The sequence below is a fragment of the Acyrthosiphon pisum genome, chromosome A2 (genome assembly GCF_005508785.2).
Source record: "Acyrthosiphon pisum isolate AL4f chromosome A2, pea_aphid_22Mar2018_4r6ur, whole genome shotgun sequence".
NCBI lineage: Eukaryota > Metazoa > Arthropoda > Insecta > Hemiptera > Aphididae > Acyrthosiphon > Acyrthosiphon pisum.
In genome coordinates this window covers 71,171,042-71,194,076 of record NC_042495.1, presented here as the reverse complement: position 1 = coordinate 71,194,076, position 23,035 = coordinate 71,171,042, and the positions used below count along the sequence as shown (strand labels likewise).

Below are 23,035 nucleotides of genomic sequence, written 5' to 3'. Positions count from 1 at the left end.
ACTTTATCGTCGTTTCGTCACCGAATTTTCGGATACAATAAACGTCCCGAGTAATCTAATATTATTCGGCGTGAAAAACACGCTCAGTTTTCGTCGGTGCGAGACGTATTAGCGTAATTGGATTTAGAATCAATCGTCTTTTGTAAGACTAAAACAGCAGTAAAACCGACTATCGCATAATATAATTATGTACACAAAGCGTAAACGTAAACGACTACGACGAGTACCTATAATATTATTTACGAACGACGAAAAACTTTGTTTGGTGTATGCGCACATTCTGCGGTATTATAGACAGAGTAAATATTGTAAATTGTGATCATTGTTATAACCGTCATAATAATTTTCGGGCGCAATATGACACAATTATTAATGCGATTTTCAGTACACGCCTAAAAACGCTACATAATATTTGTATATTTCTGGGAAACACAGCATTCCGTTCGGAAGTTAATTTTATAATTACATTTTCGATCATCGTGACAGACTTAACAAAGCCAGAATTATAATTCGGCAATGCAAATTATTTTCTTTTAAAAATAGCTCCTCCTCCTCCTCATCCTGCTCCTAACATTATTTTATTTTATATCCGATCTTAATTAATTTCACTAACAAATTTGCATTCTCCGTTAAATAACTATACGTCATGCTGAAAAATGTGGCGAGAAATTTTAGTACGAATAGGTAGGTACCATACGATAAGTTTATAATTTATAATTCGTATACGACTGCTGCAATAGCATACATAAGTCGAAGTCGAGATAGAATTAAAAAAAGGTTAAAGATGATGCATTAAAAAAAGAGGGTACCGCTCTGTCACAGATTGATGTGATGGATGTGTTAAATTTGAATTGAATTGTATAAAATCGTTATATACGCATATAATGGTTCTGAGCAAAGTCGGTCTGTCAGCGGTCAGCTTTTATTATTAGGTATATTTTATTATTTTATGATTTTGTTGCTATTAAACTTTAAATTTTACCTTTGGATATTAGTAAAAAAGTAGGTTGAATATAATATATAATATAGTATATAATATTATAATAATATTATACTTTAAAAGTTTAAAGTACCGACGAATAATTGTTGTAACTAAAATCGTTATTCTCCGTTTAAATATTTAATTTCATCCAAATTTGAATTTAAACATTGAAGTATCTATAGAAAAAAATGATTTTTACATATTTTTTGGATTTACCTTACCACATCAATTATTTATGAGGAACCTTTGAACGGTCAATCTTTAACTAAAAAAAACTAAACATTTTATGTATTAATTTTAACTACAAAATAATTTGCGAATTTTCAAGTTTTTATGGTCTCTGTCAAAATTTGAAATAAAATGCTTATAAAAACACTATACCTAGCTAACCATGTATCTTTAATATTTTTAAGCTGCTATTATAACACTATTTATAACACTTATATTACATTTTCAAGTTTTTTGACTGTATTTAAAAAAAAATTGACATTTATAGGAACAAAGCTAGAATAATCATTTAGTGAAAATATCAAGTATCTGTGGTTGTTCCTTTTTGAATTAAAACAAAATAAAAAAAAATCGTTCGATAAGAAATCGTTAATCTAAGGGTAAATATCCCCGATTTTTCTTAATTTGTTTTTGGTTTTTTGATTTTTCTGATGCCTTTGAAGTTTACTGGGAATTTTTTACTTTTGACCTCCCAGATTATCAACAAGATTCATTTTCTTACAAGAAAAGATGTTGAAGTAAAAAATCGAAGCATTTTCACTGTCCCAAAAGATATAACAAATACAAAAAAAAACAATAGCACGCTACTCAATAATATATTTCCTCTACAAGGAAAATCTAAGAACACAAATATGTTTTTGTTAATAAGTAACCATGGCAACGAGAACCTCACGAAAAATCGATCAGAACAAAAAATGTGAATCCAGCCCAAAAACATATTATTTATGTCAAAAAAAACACTCATCATTGTAAAATTAATATATTTATCGCTTCGCTTAGAATCTATAACTAACAGTGTAACGTCAGTAATAAATTGTTGAGGTACCTATACTATGTACGTAAGCGAATAACGATTAATTTAACTGCGATTACAACGAAAAATATCATACATCAGTGGCATAACTTAAATTTTTCGAGAGCGAAACTTCAGTGGGTCCCCTTTCTATATGGAATTATATTATATTATATTATTGATTGTGATTTGATAGCTATTTGCAATTAAAGTGTTTTTTGCGTACCTAAGTATTATACCTATCGCAGTGATAAGATATTTCCATATAAAACATATCTTTTATAAATCGTGAAAATTATTTAATAATGTTTTAAGTGGCGAAAACTACGCGAATGGTTGCAACGTCAAGCCACCAATAAATCCATATAATAATGGCTAGGTACATCAGAAAAGTACCTATACATGTAATTATACGTGATTGGTGTGTTTTAAAATTAAACTCTACGAAAACATATTTGTTTAAAACTAATAAAATCACGTATCATCTTCTAAAGCCTGCTTCCATTAAATACGTCTGTAGAAAATTCCCAAATATTTTTATTTTTTTTTTAAGCCCGCGATGACCATGGCCATTAGCTGTTGTAGAGGAATTATGAACTATGGTTGGTAAGGTTGGTACGGTAAGGTGTTGTTACGGTTGTTACGGTTGTTACGGTTGTTACGGTAGGTAAGCAAACACGTGTATGTGTGGGAAGGTTTTTACGAACCCGGGTGATCACCCATCCGGGAGCTAGTAGCAGCTGGCGTTACTTACTCTCAGTTAAATTTCGCGCCTGGTAGCAATCAACGCACCAAGCCAAGCCACCAAGCCTAAATATAAATATAATAATATAATAACCTCATAATGTTATCTTGATAATAACACGCTTCACGCTCTGGGCCCTTTTAACATGTGTAGTAACATAGAATTTTTTCCTCGAAAACGCTACTTATAAGAATGGGTCTTAATAAATTATTCACACCAAACGTTACCACGCGAGACAAAACCGTAGAGCCTAAGTCTCGGGTAAACTGCAGCTTTAATATTATAGTCCCGTAAACGAACGACGCACAATATTATATTAATTAAAATACACACACACACACACACACATTACTAAGCGTGCGTATAATATACTGATTGAGTTAAGCCCGACGGGTGGTGAAAATTACAGAGCTTGTCGTACTATGCACGCATACACACACTTAGAGAGTAAACAATCGAAACAAATTCGTGCAGGATTTGGACGGAACAACGATGACGAGTTGCAGGTTAGCCGTTGAATAGTATATTAATAGGGGTCTACAATACGATGGACCGTAACCCGTTGTGTAATCCGCCAAACAGATAATCTCGTTAATGAATTAGTTTTCAAAAACGACCGGCGAATTTATAAATGAACGAGACCGGAATCATAGGAAACCCTGTATGTAGGTACACATAATACAATATAGTGTGTACAATTGTATATACAGTGCAGTGTTTCCGTCCTAAATTATGTACCACTAAATAGCTCAGCCTGATGTTCTGAAATTGAAATATTATGGTTTTCATTAATTATGATAGCTTCACATTTTTAACTCTTTCGGGGCCAGCAAACACACGGTTTAAAAAAAAAACCATTATTTTTGTCATTAGATATGAATAGGTTAATTATTCTTTTTAAGCTACTTTTTCCATAGGTACACGATCATTGATAGTCCGACCACTAAATAATACTGAGTTATAGCTATTCGCAATTTGAACACTTTTTATATGGAGTGATGTTATTAATTTTCTTTGTGAAATAATCCCAAAATGTGATCACTTAAAGACCTACCCCTCAGGGACTAAGCTATCATAGCAAATCTAATTTAATTTTAATTCTTCACCAATAATTGGGCTGAGATATTTTGTGGTATTTACATTACCTATGTAAAGCGGGAGTGCGGGACATATTGTATAATATAATATTGTATGGACTATACAAACATCTGAATACTCAAGGAACCCGACCTTGACGTAGCAAACAATCCCGCGGGCGAAACAGATTCGGATGGTGACTATAGTGGTGGACCACGTTGACGACAAGTCACGACATTTCCGATCAAACCACAGAGTTCATTGTATAATAATATATATTACAAATAGCAAATTACCTACTGGCTATTACGACGTGCGTAAGGTTTACCAGCGGATATTGTAACGATATACTAATACAGTAAAAATACCAATATATTTATACAATATATGTATAAACATGGAGTGTATAGGTATACGTATTTCCAGTGGATTTGAGGGGTCGGAAGTTGGAACTCGCGCTCGCACAGTGGGCGTATATGAAATAGCAAAAATATTTGAACGAGCCAAACAATAAACGTCTGTGTAACAGCGATAGATCTGTTCTTATAAATCTTATTATTCATTATATTACTATTGTATCGCTCGTCGATGAGGCTCATCGCTCTCCTTGAAAATTAAAATAATATGTTTACGTTTTGTAGTTGTCGTGTGATTGAGGGTGCGGGGTCGTAAGTAAGACGTGGACCGCAAAAGTCGTAGGTAACTACAGCCATTGCATTTTTTTTTTTGAGGGGGGGGGGGGGCAAAAATACAAAACAATTTACTACATCGATACTATACAGGTTGCACTATATTGGAAAACACAGGCTGAAACAGGGCAACTATGGTGCTTGGGCCTTGGGGGAAGGCCCCTTTGCTCCCTCCCTGGATTAATCACTTATAATTGGAAAAACGCATATATTGTCACGGCAGCGCACGGTGGTAGCTTATTTTATTACTGTTTGGCATGTGCCATATTGTTATATCATAATTATTGTTACTTGCCAGAACGTCTCACACTTCCGGCCCCTTAAGAACAAAGTTTATTTTTTCCAACATATTAATAATGCATATTATTAATATTATATGAATGTAAAATAATTACATTACAATTAAAAAAAAAAAAGAACGTTAACGCGCTATTACCACTATAAAAAAATATTGTTCTTACCGTCGCTGTTATATTCAAAATAATAAGACGACGCGGCCATATCTATGGACTCTACACTGACATTTAGGTAATTTGGTGTGTAAATTGCGCTCGTAGAGAACTGGTTGTAAAAAGATTAATTATAGTAAATTGCACCCGGAATTTCGAAAATGTGAATAGTAATTTGAATTTTGAGCACTTTATGTATTTAATCAACCTTGAACTCATGGATATCAGTTTTGTATGGTGTCGGGTTTATCGCTGTAAACGTTTATAATCAATGATTTTATGAGGCAGTTGTTCGTGCGACAACACGGATACCCTATATAGTGGATAAAGCAAAAAACAAAATTTAATTATAATTTAGAAAAATAACAAAATTTCAAAATTTATTCTCGAATTGGCTTCATGTGAAACAAAATGGAAAGTATCCTAAAATCGTGTAGAAAAATGTCTAGTTTTGAAAAACACTGATATTACTGAAAAAACATAATACATAAACACGAAAGTTATATCCAAAAATTACACTGAAAAGTTATGTCGTAGGTTATACAAGCTATGGCTATTACAAAAATAATATTACTAACAAAAATCTCCAGGTGCCAATTTACTACACGGAAATGGATATCTCAAAATGTATTGTGCACAATTTACAATTTGTTCCCTTGCAGGTTGGGCGTAATTTACATTGGTCTGAAATTTTTCTCCAAAATTTTACCTAGGTACCTAATGATTTCGATCGGACGAGGGCAGAGTTGACCGACGTTCAACCGTTCAACAACATGGAAATCAATTCGTCTTGATCACATGGTCAAAGTATGTTTAGTAGAATAATAAATTAATATGTACAATATCGTACAATATATTATAATATTATTATGGTTGTATCGTGATTACCGTGAAAATGATTTATCGACTATTGTGCCCTATTGTGTGTGTTTGTGACATAGTCATAGACATATAGTCCATAACTATAATGTAAACATTAAACAATATACAATAATAATATACAATTATTTGCGAACATCCATCAAGGATAGGTACAATGTACATAAACCAAAGTAACATTATAGTACGATGATATTATGTGTTCTATATAATATAATATGAATTATCTCGGAACGTTTACTTACGCTAGGGGCGATGTCGCACCTGTATGTTTTGAAAAATACGATGATGTGCATATATTGCACATTACATATATACGTCCGTACTCCGTAGGTACTTTCGACATGACTGTTGGTCCATGTCAGTATGAATTATGAATATCAATAATTATATTGTACCATATCGTTATTGGACTTGATTCGAACATCATCATGGTTCATGGAGCTCCTATAGAAAATTAAGATGAACGTTTACCTATATGAGAAGATCGCTACAATAGGTTTTTAAATATTCTTATTTATAACTATTTTATAATTTACTTATAATTCTTATTCAAGAAAATATAACAAAATGAGTATTGAAAATATTTTTACCTATATTACATCTTTGAATACTTGATTAAAATAAGATTAATGGGGTTATTATTAAATAATAAATATTATAAATTAATAATTATACATAAAAATATTATATTAACATTATTAACTATATTAATTATTGATATAGAATTTAAGTTACAATAAAATAACATTCCAAATAAAGGTACCCATCGTAGGCGGGACGACATTATAAAGTTTTTTTAAATTTTTTTTTATCATTAGGTATGTTTTTAAACATTCTGCTTTAAAAATCTATTTTCAACACACAGTTACTACATTTCACGGTGAACTGTCTAGTGATCATTGAATAACTACAGTTCATTATATCTGAAGGGTACAGGGAAAAAACCAGAAAAGCCACTTTTTTCATTTCGAGAAAAACATGTTTTTATTTTCAAAACTTAATACATATTTTTTCCAATATAAAAAGTTTGGGTTAAGTGTAATCATAAAATAATACAGAAAATAATGTAGTCAACAGAATTAATAATGTTTGATAAACATAATTACAATAAAATTAAAAATATAATAAAAATTACGAATATTAATATAAGATTTTAATATTTATACTATACAATAAGTAGTGGAGGCTAACATCGCGTTTCCCTGTGTGAAAACGTATGAGTATTTAAAGGAATAAAGCAAAAAAGGAAATTTTTTTAAGAGGCATTTTTTTCATCTCTTTACAGCAACGTATGACTGGCGATTCCGATTACCGGTTACAAATAAATTGTGTACAATTTAATTTATAGGTACCTACGTACTATGTAAATGCTACCGCAGGTGAATTGCACGTTAGTATACATTTTATATTACTCGTAATGGAAAACTTTTTATTTTAATTAAAACCCCATTAATGCGCTTTGTGATTATTGAATTGCCAACGTCGCGGTCGGTCGATTTAACTATGAAAAAAACATAAAACATTTGTAAAACACTTTTATATAGTTGTACACACTTTACATGAAACCTAAACACTTGAGTTAACAAAAAAATGTAGATTACAAGATATAAATAAGCAAGACTGGGCATTAACGAGTTAAAAAGTTAAAGTTAAGTTAATTTTGGCTTTTCATTAACTTAACTGTTAACTTACTAAATTTCTTTTTTAATTAACGTGAAATTAACGAATTAATTTTTCATTTCAAGAAGTAAGTTAAGTTAATTTATTTTGATTTTAATTTTATCATATTTCACTACTTCAGTATATTTCGTTTTAAATCTTTGATTTATGGATTGTTTGATATGGAGATATAGTCGACTATTGAATTTTTTCGTTTTGCTTTTAGATGGTACGCCAGGTAAGTCTTTTATTAAGAATTATATCAAAGTATTTTACATCTGAGGAAATATAGAATTTATATTGACGTGTTCTTTGAAAATATCGTTTCTAACGATCATGCGAGCAAATTCAAAGCCTACACGATAAAATTACTGTTTCTATAAAAAAATAAACGTCAAAACGCTGGGGGCTACCACTGATTTTGCCCCAACCCACATAAAAAAACCATGTGGATATTATGTACCTATTACGAATGTAAAATATATTGTATCAAAATTTGATGAAGTCATCTTATTCAGATGTACTGCTAGTCACGACCGATTTACCTACGTACAATTAAATACGTGATTATAAGATAACTGATAAGTGTATAATTATATATTATTAGTGTATAATTCAAGTTACTATATTTTAGCTGGGTACCTTTACTAAAAATGCGGGCGAACGTTCTTATAATATTATTATCATACTGTGTTAAATAATATATACCATATTGAGCTCCCACGGTCATGATCAGCACAAAAATCACATGACAATATTGACGCGAAAAATTAAATTGACTTTTAAATTGATAGATACCGCGTATCTTGTTGTCAATTGTGTGCCTATATAATAATATAATAGTGTGTGTATAAAACGTCATAACATATAATGGGACAGCTCCGGCCCCATGCCGGGTTCGCGTCCAGCTCGCCAGAATCCATTTTAGACGTATACAGATAAGAGCTACTGTGTTGGCTTCTATTATTTTTTACAGCCGTTAAACAAATTAATTACTCTCGAAAAATTGGCGCTATTGTAATCCTTAAATTCTATTATCTGTGCGGTTTATGGGGTCAAACGCTGCAGCCGTGACACGAATTATGCCGTATACCATCATCGCATTATGTTATTATTTTATCTCTACCACAGTAAATTTACGCGCGGCGGCGGCCTTGTCCGTTTCCCAATGTCATGGAGGCTGATTTTATTATTAATACCTAATTAATATATTATATTCTTATCAAATTCGCGTTTGCATTACTTTACGCACGCCAGACACACGTGCTGTGCCTACATGTATAACGATGACCGAGCTTTACCGCTCGTTGTTTGTTTGTGTAAACTTTCACGGTTCCCGAGGTTGGAGCCCGCGCCTCGTTCAAATGAAACATAATATATCGCGTGCGTATAGGTATAAAACAAAAATAATAGTGAACACATTATATAGGAGTTGTCATATATATTGTCATCGACGAAACGCGTCCGGAATATATTAAACGGTATATAGGTTCTATTATGTCACATAATATTTTGATACATTATTACGTTTGATGCCCTAATATTGGTTTTACGTGAAGCAATATTAATACTTGTTATATATAATGAATAATGAAACCGGTTTGCTTGATTAAATAATCGTATATGGATACCTATGTTATGTTATAATATTTCTGTTTTCGTTGTGTACACCCCTCGATAAAGGGTAGTACAAAATTTTAAATTGTTCTGAATAATAGCATAATATTATGTCATCGTAAACAGCAATACAATTCGCCCAATAATAGGATAGAATTATACAGTATTATATAGTATTATTGTATTATATAGTCACCAAAAATAAATATATATAATATTATGACTTTAAATTTTGATACATATTGGTACCAGGTACCTACATGGCTATTATAGTAATATTGAGTAACTACAGATCAAACTTATTAAAAGGGCTGAAGGGGGTGAATTTCAACTCGTAAATTCATTCTTTGCTATGGTTCAAATTTTAAGTTTCTAGCAACACGGGAAACGCATCCAAAAACGTTGCATTTTTATCGTTACACAATTTTTTTTTTTGACTTCCAGACATAAGACAATTTATTAATGTAAAAATAATAGTATACTCGTATTAACATTAAAAAAGGGAACTATTACTAGATAGTCTATCTCCCCCTTTCTCATCCTAGATTATTGCTTGTCTATATTTTCGTATATGCATACCTATGTTAAAAAAATATCTTATTTGCCTATTTGTCATATGAGTAGGTATCGTAAATCGTATAGATATCGTAAATATTCTTTTAATAAATAAAAACATAAAAAAATCTTCATATTATATTCACATGCGATTAATATTTTATAAAGAGGCGCAAAGATTGGTTTGCGTTTGAAAATAATATATCAACGTAGCTTATCATATATACAATATAGATACACAGGCCCGAGCAATCAATATCGTGGAAGTCCATATCGTCGCCATCATGCTAAAACTGGCCAAGTGTTAAAGGTTACCAAGTGAAATAACATTTTTAAATGTCTTATTTTGTCCCTATTAATATAGGAAAAAAGTGACCAAGTGATATAATAAATAGTTTACAAACTATTTAACCAAACTATTTGTTATATTACTTGGTCACTTTTTTCGTATATTAATAGGGACAAAATAAGACATTAACGCTTGGCCAGTTTTGGCATGATGGCGACGATATACAGATAAGTGCTGTCGAAATATTGTAAAATGTATATATATATAGGTATAGTTAATTTATTGTTATTAAGAATATTTAAGATGTCTTGATATAGATATATACTTTTCGTAAAAAGAAATTATCAACATTTTCTAAACGGTTTATTCGGCGTAAATATCATTATATTCCTCTGTACCCCCCCTCCCCACCCCTTGAGAAAAATACTACGGCCTTGAATGCAATCATTATACAATACAAATATCGTGTTTTGAGTTTACATAACTATAGTATCAGAGTATATTATGGATAGCGGTACGCTAGATAGCCGATTTATACGCATTACGCACCTAGGTAACTAATAAAAAAAAAAAAACGCGCATTACTATAAATTATAACAGTATATAATATAATAGCTTAAAAGAATATATATATATTTATTTTATTCGAAAGGGAGTAAGTATACGTTTGGCTTGCGATTTTTATCAGCAATCGATCACAATATTCATTTCTAAAGAATTACCTTCGAAATTCTGTAATCGAAAAAGTAGCTACAATTATTATTATTGCCCGTAAATAATCCTGTTCGATGCAGTGATTATGTTTAGTGCATATTATAAAATATAATATGGAAACACCGATTTTGTCAAACATAATATTACGAAAGTGATGTAATTGTGTTAATAGTTTGACCCAATTCGTATTATTGTCTTTACGAACTTGGCACGGCTGTTGTGTCTAAAACAGTTTTTTTTTACGTTTCGACAATAATTATTATTATGCCGTGAAACCATATTTACATTTCATTTTTTTTTTGTGTACTGACGTAAAACAATATACCTGATACTCAGATTTATCTTTACTTGAAAGTATAATATAGTATTGTTAAAAGTAGAATAAAGTTACACTGTTTGAAAATGTTTTTAAAATAAGTGTATACTTGTCGAGTAGGTATATATCTTGACCATGAATATTATTATTGTAATATATTGTTTGTTTATGGCAAAAGCTGTTATAATGTATGTACCGACTTTGTTAAAATAATCACTGTAATTTTCCACGAATCGTGTTGATGAGTTTAGACAATGATTGTTATAAATTATAATGCATATACCTTTACACATAATATATGATAATATGTAGGCAACTTTAAATATTGCAAACAATAAAATATTATGATAATACTATATAAATTGTGATATGCAATAAGACGATTAAACAAACATTATGCCTAACCTACTACGCAAAATCTAATTTTTACACATACAATTACTTTTTACAGAAATTAAAATAATTTAAGCGAAATTAACACACATTATTAAATAGGACGATAAGTATGTAAAATAGATCATTAAATATATTTAAGCGTGACAATTTGTTTTCAAATGTGTAGGCATAAACGATTAAAATCAATTTACATAATAATAATAAAATAGCTAGTCGCTCCATTAAAATTCTAGACTGTTTAACATTTTTGTATAACGGATAATTTAAATGAACAGCTAGTAATTGTTCTGAAAAATAATATTTTTAATTTATATAGTAACTATCCAACTATATATAGGTATTTAAATTATTTTTGTTTGACCCAGTAAAATAATATTGCGTATTAAAATATGTTTATAAAATTGATTTTTGTAGTTAACGACTGGACGATGCTTATATATTATTTCAAAAAAATATTTGTAATTTTTATTTTGGTTTGAATATAATTTCCGTTTACAACATCTATTTTTTTCACAATATTAAACATTAACAGGCTATCACATTGTTATCCCCTTCTCTTATATTGTTCTAACAATATAAAAAAAAACAGGTAAGTGGATGTCGCTCTGCTGTACAGTAGATTACAAGTGGGTCATTGTATAATGGTTGTATTAGACTTGAATTCAATGATACAATATCATTGTATAAGAAAAACGATTCGGAGCGGAGACGGTTTGTCAGTCTGGATATTTTATATTTTGTTATTATTTATTTTATCATGTAAGTTGAATTAATATTAAAATATTATAATTTTTTATTCGTTTCTATGGTGATAAACAAAGCGTTAGAAATTAAAATCCCATTTTTAGCGTTTTTTCGTAATTTTCCGGTGGTTTTTCCCGTGGCATCAAATAACTATTGAGAAAATCGAAAAATGACCTCTTCAAAGTACCATCTTGATCCAATTTGCTAAAGAATAAGGTACTATATGTTGAAATCGAAATACTCCTTCTGGAAGAAATTTTGTATACAGGATATAAAAATAAAAAAAAAATAAACACCATTGTAAAAACAATAGCTTCCACGCTCCGCTCAGAATCTAAAATATGCATATCAATAATTGATACATGTTAGCTTCAAAGTCTGAATCTTACTGAATTTTGTTGGTAATATTTTATATACATTTTGAATCAAATTACGATTCTACAGTGAAAGTCGTACTTTATCTTTAAGACATTTATAAAAAGAAATTAAAAATAATTATGAGTTATCTCTTTGTAGATTACTCTTACCTATACAGATCTATCAAAGTACCATTAATACATATTAACTTTTTACTTAGGTACCTACAAAATTAAACATTTTAGGTGCCTATCATAGGAATCACAAAACAATATAATATTAAAATCTTACTACTTTATGATGCAAATACAATAATTTTTAAACGTTTATAATAGATCATGATGAAAGTATTTATTTTTAGGTACCTACCTAGTTGTTAATACAAATTATGAATATGATAGTATATTATTATGATGCGTAGGCAGTATTCTGTATTCAGATTTGATGAATAATTTGAGCTTTCACTCTACATTCAACAGATTACGAAACTCGTGTAGTTCCTCTTGTTTTATTTCGCTTAAAATAAAATATGTACACATTTTTAAAACTTAGGTATAGTTATACAAGGTCAATACCATCCACCAGGTTTAAAAATCTCACGGTCCTTACCTCAGAGAAAATCGCCCTATAACTCAGATAAGTGTATAATATGAAAGGTTTTTATTAGGAATTAAATAATTATGAAAAAGTAGATCATTAATTTTCTATGATTAACGTTTATTGCACAATAATCAAAATCAAATATAGTCAAGTAAAACACAGCTCAATGACATATTATAACACCTGTGGTATACTCGGATAATATAGAAATCATACCATTCGCAAAATTGGCAAAGATGATAAATATGCAAATTGTGCCCGTCTCGTCATTGTTATCAATAAAATATTTACAATCGCTATTCCGATAGCTAAATTAATATTAAAATAAATAAAAAATACCGTTTCATTTGTCATTTTATTTAATAAATACATACATGCATTCGTCGTCCAATAAGATATAATAAAGTTGTATAAAGTTTATATTTTGTTGTATCGTTAAAAAGGATTGACTTCTAAACTTTACTGCGCCAAACGCAGCACTTGTCTGCGTTCGTCTACAGAAATTTCATTATTCAAGTTACGATATTTTTCATAACTTGCGACAATTTCGTTTTAACGATTTAAACTTTAACGGCTATCGGATAGCGCGGACGTTGTGTATATAAAATATAATAATTCGCTCGACTAAACTCGGAGATCCGCTCGTGGTATAAAATACTATTTACTAGATACGATATAAGTATATAAATCGGACACAAGTAAAATAAAGTAATAAAATTTAACGAGACGATTCAATATGATGTACGATAAAAAAAAGACGTATTATATAGGTCACTAACAGCGTTCGATTTTTACACGAAAATCGTTGTTTATTTTTAATTTGTTAAGTACACAATAATATTCAATAACCAATTATTTATTTCTCCCGAAATCCGTGGCTTACTCCTAAGGGTTTGTGCAGTTATATTTTCCATTGATGATATTCGAATCCAGTCACGTGACGTACTGTAACAAAGATAGGTATTATTAACGTTTAAAAAAATATGCACATAATAACGAAAGCTACATTTTATCTAAAATATATTTACTTTACATCTACATCCAGCTATAGTTTTGTGACTGGGTTATTACCTATTTAAAATATTATTAGTTTGTTCATGTTGCTGTACCTACCTATTGACATTCATAGTAAAGTTGTGAATAGCTGACACGTTTTAAAAAATATACTTTAAAATATGTAATTACTTATTACCTGCCTATTTGATTATTATACATAAAAAATTTACGCAGTTTACTTGGCTAGACAATATGTGGTCACATATTATAAATTATAACTGATGAGTTATAAATAGGAAGGTAAGTCAAACTGAACGTGACTAATTGCATTACCTATTATAAATTGGTTAGAAATATTATATCGACGCTTAAATGAGACATAAAACATACTATGTATTTATTTCTTATTCCCTGTAAAGACGCTTTGTGATAAAATTAGTTTGGCCATAACGAGTGTCCCATTAAAAATAAATACTATTTAACTCATTCAAGTATGAATTGTGTGCAATATATCTATTTCTTAATTCTTTTGGATTGCATTTATTTATTTAAAAAATCATAGATACCTTTTTTTTAAATTGTGTACAGCACGTTAACGTTATATTTTAACTAATATTTTACTTTATAAATTTATAAATTTATAACGTAGGTAGGTAATTCAAGGTAAATAGGTAAAACAATTTTAAGGCTTATTCATTGAAAAATCATAACACAAACGTCTTCTATGACTTATAGTTTGATAGGTGTCAGATGGTATATATTAATTATTATAATCCAGAGTTATGGTTATTGACATTGAAGGAAGTTTTGAATAAAAATTGACGGTCTGGCTGTCAAATTCACCTAATTTTCTCAATGTACTTTTAACAAGTATATAAGCATTATATATTTTTGTTATAAGAGGTCGATTGACATTAGGTACTTGAAGTACTACTCTATAATATATATATATATATCAGGCATTCTACCTGTAATGCAATTTGGTATTTTTAGGTTTGGTTTATTCCATCATGCATTTTTGGTAGACAACCGCTGTGAAAGTTATAGTTATAACTAATACTTAAAGTTATAGTAATAGATTACCTTAACTGGAAGCTGGAACATCGTAGATATTCGGCCATAACCATCCAACACGATATTTGAAATATCTATCATTAGTTTTCCAGAAAGAATCGTAGCTAGGGGTCGACGGAAAACACTATAGCGCTACGGAAATTGGGCAAACCGGCTATGTAGAAACGTAAAAAACGCGATTCAGATAAGGACGTTAGGTACTGCAAGATAACTACTTATTTTGTAAGCGAGAAACAGTAAGCACGAGATAAAACAACGAAAGAATTATTAATTCGATAATATTGTCTAGGTCGATTTGTATTATAGGAAGAAACGATATATCTAATACCTATTATACCTATTGACTATTGTAATTAATTTTTTTATAAATTTCAATGTTATGTAAGTGTATATCTAACGAATAGTAACTTGTGGTAATGGAATAATAAAGACTTTTTTTTGGTTTTAATCGTTTACGAACATTTTTATTTCATGTTCAACCGTATTCAAATTGTTTTTTTTCGTTTGTCAGTAGATTTAGATAAATAGTGATAGGTACACAGTGAATCAATTTAATTAATTAAACATAATTGCCCATAAATATATAGGTAATACAAATCTAGAATATTTTGATTTACTGGATGATTAGTTGTTATATTAGAAGACTGGACAATAAAAAAATTATTTAGTTAAAGTTTATTTGGTTTTGCTTTATTATTTTTACTATTTGATTCAAAAGTAACATAATATTTTTTCACTTATCTAATCGAATTAAGATGATTTTGAATTGTAATTACCAGATAAATATTTGTATGTTTATCCCTATGAAATATGAACACGGTGCTAACTGCTAACATTTAAAGGCGACATGATTTTGATGATATAAATATAACATGATGGCACTTAAACATAATGTGTTACATATAGATGCATGTCTAGGTAGATTTTCGTACGGTGGAGAAAATTAACGATGTATATTTTAATATTAAGTTTATTGAAGTTGTGATATTGGTTAGACAGTTTCATTTACCCGGTAATCCTTGAATTGATATAATAAAAACACGTGACGTTTTCGATCATTCTAGGTTAGTCTATAGGTCACACGAGGCTCGCTTGTAGACCATATTGCGGGTTATTAGCTACATGAACAATAATATCATAACCACGAACGAAACAATATTAAAGGACGCGGCAGTGAACCGAATTATGTCACCATTATAATACAAATTATGTGGGATACCTAAGTCTGATCTACTATTTTTTCCCTCATGATTCACTTCAATTCCACCGAAATCCAAGCATAGATTCATTCGCATTGGCGATATATCGTTATTCGGGACGATTAATATGCGGAATGAGGACGTGACCTAGAAACCGCGGTAGTGGCCGATGCTCACCCGACCCGTGTCGGACGTTGTTATCAGCAATAAACCATGTTGCGGAAGCCTCGCGACGTCAGACCCAGGCGCCACCGTTATCACAATCATCGTCATTAACATTGCCATCATCGTCGTTATTATTATTAACGTCTGCAGGCACACAGACGACCGACGACCGGTGGTGCCCGGCAAGGCCCGGAGCCGACCATGACCTTGGTATTGGTCGAAATCATACGCGGACGCGATGCGCGCGATCGCAATACGACGCGAAAAACCGACGAAAAAAAATCCGAGTCGGGCCAATATAAATACTCGCGTCTGGTGTTTATGATCAGTGCAGTTCACTCAATCGAACAGTCGACACACATCATCGCCTGCGTCCAAAATCTAAACATTCGTTAGATTTTTCTACACATATTATAAACAGTCACCCGTCGCGTTTTCAAAAACCATCATATTATAATATACATCACATCCAACCATGTGGAAAGTCTTGTGTTTGCTGACCGTCGCGGCGCTGGTCGGACCCTCTATCCAGAGGGCACCGGTGAGTGGATAAGCGCCTGATACGCATTCGGTCGACCGATAAATGATCGATTCGTATTTCACCGAGATTTCGTTTATCATATATTGTTGACTGACACCTGTGTGCGCGTTGTTTTTAAGGTACTCATCACGGTCAACCACTCCGAGGGCAAGCCCGGCGATCTCAGCCAATCAGCGTTCGCGGATTACGTCAACTGGTGGCAAAACATTATCGGCATCATCAACCACACCGAAGAACCCGCCGCCGAGCCGCCCGTAACGCCGATCGACCAGTCCACGTGCACCCCGTGCAGTGAGTATACATAAATGATATTGTTAAATAAACTCATCGATAATGCTCATATATCCTACTATAATAATATATTCACGAGTATACGGGGTGGCTACTGTGCAGTTTTCCCGTTAATCACAAAGTCAGAAAAACACTGCGCATACTACCCTGCATTATATATTTATCGCCGCGTTCATAATATACGCGTATTAATGATAATAATAATTATTGTGTTATTCAAGCTTGCGGAGCGTTGGGCAAGAAGAACAGAATCGTCGGCGGCGCCCCCACGTACATGCACCAATACCCGTGGATGGCCATGCTCACGTACAAGGGCAAATTCTACTGCGGCGCGACGGTCATCAATCACAAATACGTCATGACGGCTGCCCATTGCGTGCACGGGTAACTTATACATCAAATATTATACATGCACACTATAATATATAATTATAACAAGTGCGTACTTAGGGCCCAATCAATTTCAAAAATTTTACCATCATACATTTTAACATATTACTGTATTTTTGGGACACTATTTAAGACTTACAATATTTTATTATAATTATTCTAATATATAACCTACCTATAAAATATTTTATTTTATAAAGTAAGATTATTCAGAGTACTGAAAACGTCCAATTCTGAGATTATTGACGATAATTTTATCATAACATCGTAATAATTTTTTCACTGACGAAATAACTTTCACGCTGCACATAATGCGTACCTACGATTCGGTACTGCCATCGGCCATCGCTATAATAATTGTCTATTTGTCTACCTATATTATATATAAATAGCCGAAGAAAATTGACGATTACAATGTTTCGTGAAAACACATTTTCGAACAACGACAAAAATATAATAAACTTTTACTTTCAGCGAGGTGTTCGATGTATACCTTCAGCAATTTCTCAAATAGTTTTATAAGTACTTAAAAGCTTTCAAAAATTTAAAACTTTCACTCACGAATGATTTGCGTTAAGGTGCGTCCAAACAAATTCGACGGGGCTATATATGATTTTCGAACGTCAAGTTTCGGGGAAAATATCCCATGAAATCTCCGTGGATTAAAATAAAGTCTCTTAAAAAGTTTGAAAGTACCTACATAACTTGATTTTAACCTTGTTCGGTAGTGTGCCATTAGTCAAGACGATTTTTAAAATTCATTTGGAATTAAATTGGTTTATTATTGTCACATTATATAATTATATATTATGCAGTGTACAGCTGCGATTTGATGAATTATATTTTCGTTTTCAATCTCTCGTCCATGTTTCCGTCGAGTCTACATATATTATAATATAGCCATTGTCTAATATAAAAAAATATCAACTTTAATATTCCGAACGATTTCAAACATAATATTATAGATTCGAAGCGAAAAACATCGGCGTGCGACTTTTGGAACACGATCGCAGCAATACAGAAGAAGCGAAACACATCGACTTCAAGGTGGTGAGGGTGATCAAGCACAAGGGGTATAGCCCGACGTCTTACAACAATGACATCGCACTGTTGCGTATGGAAACCGATGGAGTGGAATTCGGACCCAACACCGGTATTCACCCGGTCTGTCTGCCGACTGAAGGTAACCGCGGTATTCAAAACTCAATTCGGGTCGTTGTCGGGCTGGGTTACCGATAACGACACGGCGGTGCCAATGCGTGATGTTATAATATTATACATAAATACGACCGTTTACCGTTGCAGGCAAGAGTTTCGCCGGTTACGAGGGCGTCATCACCGGTTGGGGAGCGAAGAAACAGGGAGGTTCGTCGTCGCAGGTACTGCACGAGGTGTACGTGCCGATCATGAGCAACGACGATTGCAAAAAAACGGAATACGACGAGAAACGTATTACAGCCAACATGATGTGCGCCGGATATCCGGAAGGCAAAAAGGACTCGTGCCAGGTAATGATTTGTCAGTGATTGTTTTTCTAACTATAAAATACCATTTTAAGTAACGTTGGTTGCGTGGCAGAGCGTTCACGTAAATCCAATTACTACACCTGTATGAATAATAATAATTATCATACCATTATCGTACGTTCAAACGTTTTCGGGGTGATTTCGATGGTTTTTGTTGGAAGGGTGCCGGCGGGGGACATGCTTTCCTAGGCGTCACGAACAGAACGAACAAGCGAATATTATCGTTTTGATATTATGCACAACCAATAATAAGTATATAGTATTATAATTGTTATTATTACCGTGATAATAATTATTGTGCGCCGTCATCACATTATACCGATGCGGAAGTTTACGGTTAACAGCACACGAGTGCGTACTTAAGTCATCATCGTCGTTATACTCGGAAATCATTTGAAATTCGACTCGAGGCCGCCCAAAGTTCATCAGGTAAGTTTCGATAATACAACGCGGTTCGCCGATTCTCACGTATAATAATTAATGCGCTCTCTACTCGTGTGTATATTATTATTATTATTACTTATATACGTACAAGTTGTGGCTGCAAATCGCGTTCTGTACGACTGAATCTGACGGTTTCAGACTTACAATACGGTGTGATAATAATAATACTACAACGAGTAGGAATAACGATAATATTTCAATAAAACCTGCTCCCGAAACAATCGAAACGTTTGACAGTTACAAAACAACGCACACCGCTGTATAGTATTTATTGTAATAATTTATAATAATAATAATAATAATAATATAATTGAATAATAATTTTAATTAACAAACCGGCGCACGGTTAAAGTTTTCGTTTGGCCTCCTGCAGACGATTGCAGTACAACAAGATGATATTGCCATCACGACTTCAGAAACCCTACCAATATGACGTATAATATTAATAATATCCATCACGATCTGTTGCGCATTTTCGGAAATGTTATCTACATTTTTTTCCGTGTGTAATTGTACGGGTACAATAATAAAAAAACGTCGAGTTCTCAGACGATCATACAGCAGCAGGAATTCGGTATTATTTCGGGACTTTGGGCCACAAAGTATCTCGCTGCCACATTGATATCCGATCATGGCAATCGTTATTTATTTTATTAATATTACCAGCTAGTAGTTTTTTTGTTCCCGTGATTTTGATTGCGTTTTTCGTTTGTGTTCACAGGGCGACAGCGGCGGCCCGATGCACATCGCCAACAACACGGCTTACCACATAGTCGGTGAGTATACAAAATATAATATTAATCAAAATTCGTAAAATTGGGTACAACTTCCGATTTAATTGTTTCGTTTTTCGTTTCGTTCGTTCTTTCAGGAGTGGTATCCTGGGGAGAAGGATGCGCCCAGGCCAACCGACCAGGCGTGTACTCCCGAGTAAACAGATACCTGAACTGGGTGGCCAACCACACGGTGGACGCCTGTCCGTGTACGAACGTTTACACTCCCCCGGAATAATTCATCTCTAACAGCTGCAGCTGCAGTGTCATCGTTGTGCTGACGTCACTCGACCACCGTACTTGCAGTTCCCCTGCATACAATGTCATCACAATGGATTTTATTTGGATCTCACATTACCTATCGCGACTAGCTGTTGTAATCGACATCATAATATCATTATTATATTATTTATTATTATTATATTTATTTATTATATAATTTATTGCAACACTATTATTATTATTTATTTATTACACTATATTATATTAATGTGCGAGTCAAAAATATGCAAATATATTTTTTATTCTTAACGATATAAAAACGTGTATTATATTATGCAATAATAATTTTCCTATACTATACGATCCAAACTGATTTTTGGGGTACGTCGGCTGTACATTTTCATTCTATCAAAATGTATACTATCCTATTATTGATTTCATTCTGTTGCGGCGATTGAGACTTCTCATCTTCACTACCATTGCATGCGGTAATTGAAATACAATAATTGCGAATCCGATGATGAAATCAAAACGCGAAAACGTTGTTCTCGTGTAAACGCCAAGCAAATGATTACTACTCCCCCGTGTAATGCGACTTGAATATTCCCCCACTTTCCTCGCGTCGTCATGAAGCGGACATCCGATTTCTTTCATCTCTTTTAGATGACTCAATTGGCACATCTGATCATTCCAGCATTAACTACCGCATGTATACCATCATATATCTCCAGAAGTCAAACACCCTTCCTTGGTCCATTTCAGTCCAATTCCAATGGTCATAAGTCATAACTACGCAATCACACCCTTAATAACGCCATTATAACTTAATGTTAGTTCTATTTTTTTTTGGATCACCAATCTCCCACCGACAGAATTCTAAAATATGTATAGGGTACTTAATAATTAAGTTAACTGAGTTATAGAGTGTATCCAAATTTCGCGGGCACATGGTATTATAGATGCATTATATCATGTTATTTTAAATTGTCATAAGGCGTTAAGATGTTAAAATAAAAATAAAATAGTAAATTATTAAAAACCTAACGCACGTTTGACTATTTTTTTGGATAATTTGGTTGATCGGTATACACTTTTAGCTGAAATTATAGCACCCCGTCAGTGAGTAATCGGACGTATCGCAGTCACCTGCACCGTTGATCAATATTGTAGTGATTAATACACAAATACTAACGCAGACGTACGATTTGTTGCCGACGTTGAACTCCTCCAATCGCATATAAAAACTTACTGAGTGTGGTGATGAATTTAAATTTGTCATAATTATGTATATCACGTGAATTTGATTTGTAGTCAACGTCCAATATTATCTATCTGTTTTTGTCGCATTGCTGAGTTTGTACGTGTAAACTTCAAATTTAAATAAAAATATCTTAACTGTGGCAGTGAATATAGGTACATATTACCCAGCGTTGGGAATAGATAGATTATTAAAATATTATATTGATGAAGATGATAGATTATTGATAGAAATTTATCTAGATACAAAAAAATGGACAAGTACCTATTTTTATGTATTTTTTTATACTTGACACAAACTATACAGTACCTAACTATGCATGGTTAGCGTTCTCTTAACACATTAAAAACACTGAAGTAGAGTAGTACAAATTGTTAAAATAAAGTATTTTAAAATATTATCCAGAAATTAAAATATATTATAAATTATAATTGGTTAAATTACAAGAACACAGGAGAATGATAATAACAGTTATATTGGTTAAACACTTGGTGTAATTTGTACTTGAAAGTTGAAATACGTATAGTAAAATTGAAAAAAAAAAGGCGGGTAAGTCGTGGATGTCGCTCTGCCGTACAGTAGGTTACAAGTGGGTTACTGTAATGGATGGAATTAAATTTGAATCCAATGATATTATATCATTGTATACGAAAAACGATTCTGAACGGAGATGATTTGTCAGTCTAGGATATATTATTTTTAAAGAAAAACTTATGGAGAACCTTGTACCAAATTTTAAAAACTTAGTTATAAAAGAAAAAATTTTTACGATTTTTCAACCACTAAATTACTTGCAAATTTTCGCAATTTTGACATATTTCGTATAAATTTGAACTTTAAATGCTTATAAATAAAAATTGTGACAATGTATTCCTTTTATTTTGCAACTGCTATTGTAAAAATATGTTAGGAGCCTTGTATTAAATTTCCAAATCTTAGAATTAAAAAGAAAAACTTTTATGAATTTCTGTCTAAGATAATTTGAACATTGCCGTAATTTTTACGTATTTAGTCAAAATTTGAACATTTAAATGCTTATAAAAAAAAAATCGTGACTATATATT

General features: G+C 32.0%; 1 protein-coding gene across 1 annotated transcript; it reads left to right on the top strand.

The window, feature by feature from the left end:
- The first annotated feature begins 16,798 nt into the window (after nucleotides 1-16,798).
- Nucleotides 16,799-20,970, top strand: LOC100166724 (trypsin-1). Its single transcript, XM_001943238.5, has 7 exons — nucleotides 16,799-17,067; nucleotides 17,187-17,358; nucleotides 17,580-17,742; nucleotides 18,714-18,931; nucleotides 19,054-19,256; nucleotides 20,440-20,494; nucleotides 20,590-20,970. Exons 1-7 carry the CDS (start codon nucleotides 17,002-17,004, stop codon nucleotides 20,727-20,729), a joined length of 1,017 nt encoding a protein of 338 aa, XP_001943273.1. The 5' UTR covers nucleotides 16,799-17,001; the 3' UTR covers nucleotides 20,730-20,970.
- Nucleotides 20,971-23,035: the final 2,065 nt, after the last annotated feature.

What these genes read in the sequence shown, in the direction of transcription:
- LOC100166724 (XM_001943238.5), top strand. Translation starts at nt 17,002, where the DNA reads ATGTGGAAAGTCTTGTGTTTGCTGACCGTCGCGGCGCTGGTCGGACCC. An exon ending in GGTCTGTCTGCCGACTGAAG is followed by an intron (nt 18,932 to 19,053) that starts GTAACCGCGGTA and finishes TTACCGTTGCAG; the next exon opens with GCAAGAGTTTCGCCGGTTAC. An exon ending in CACGGCTTACCACATAGTCG is followed by an intron (nt 20,495 to 20,589) that starts GTGAGTATACAA and finishes TCGTTCTTTCAG; the next exon opens with GAGTGGTATCCTGGGGAGAA.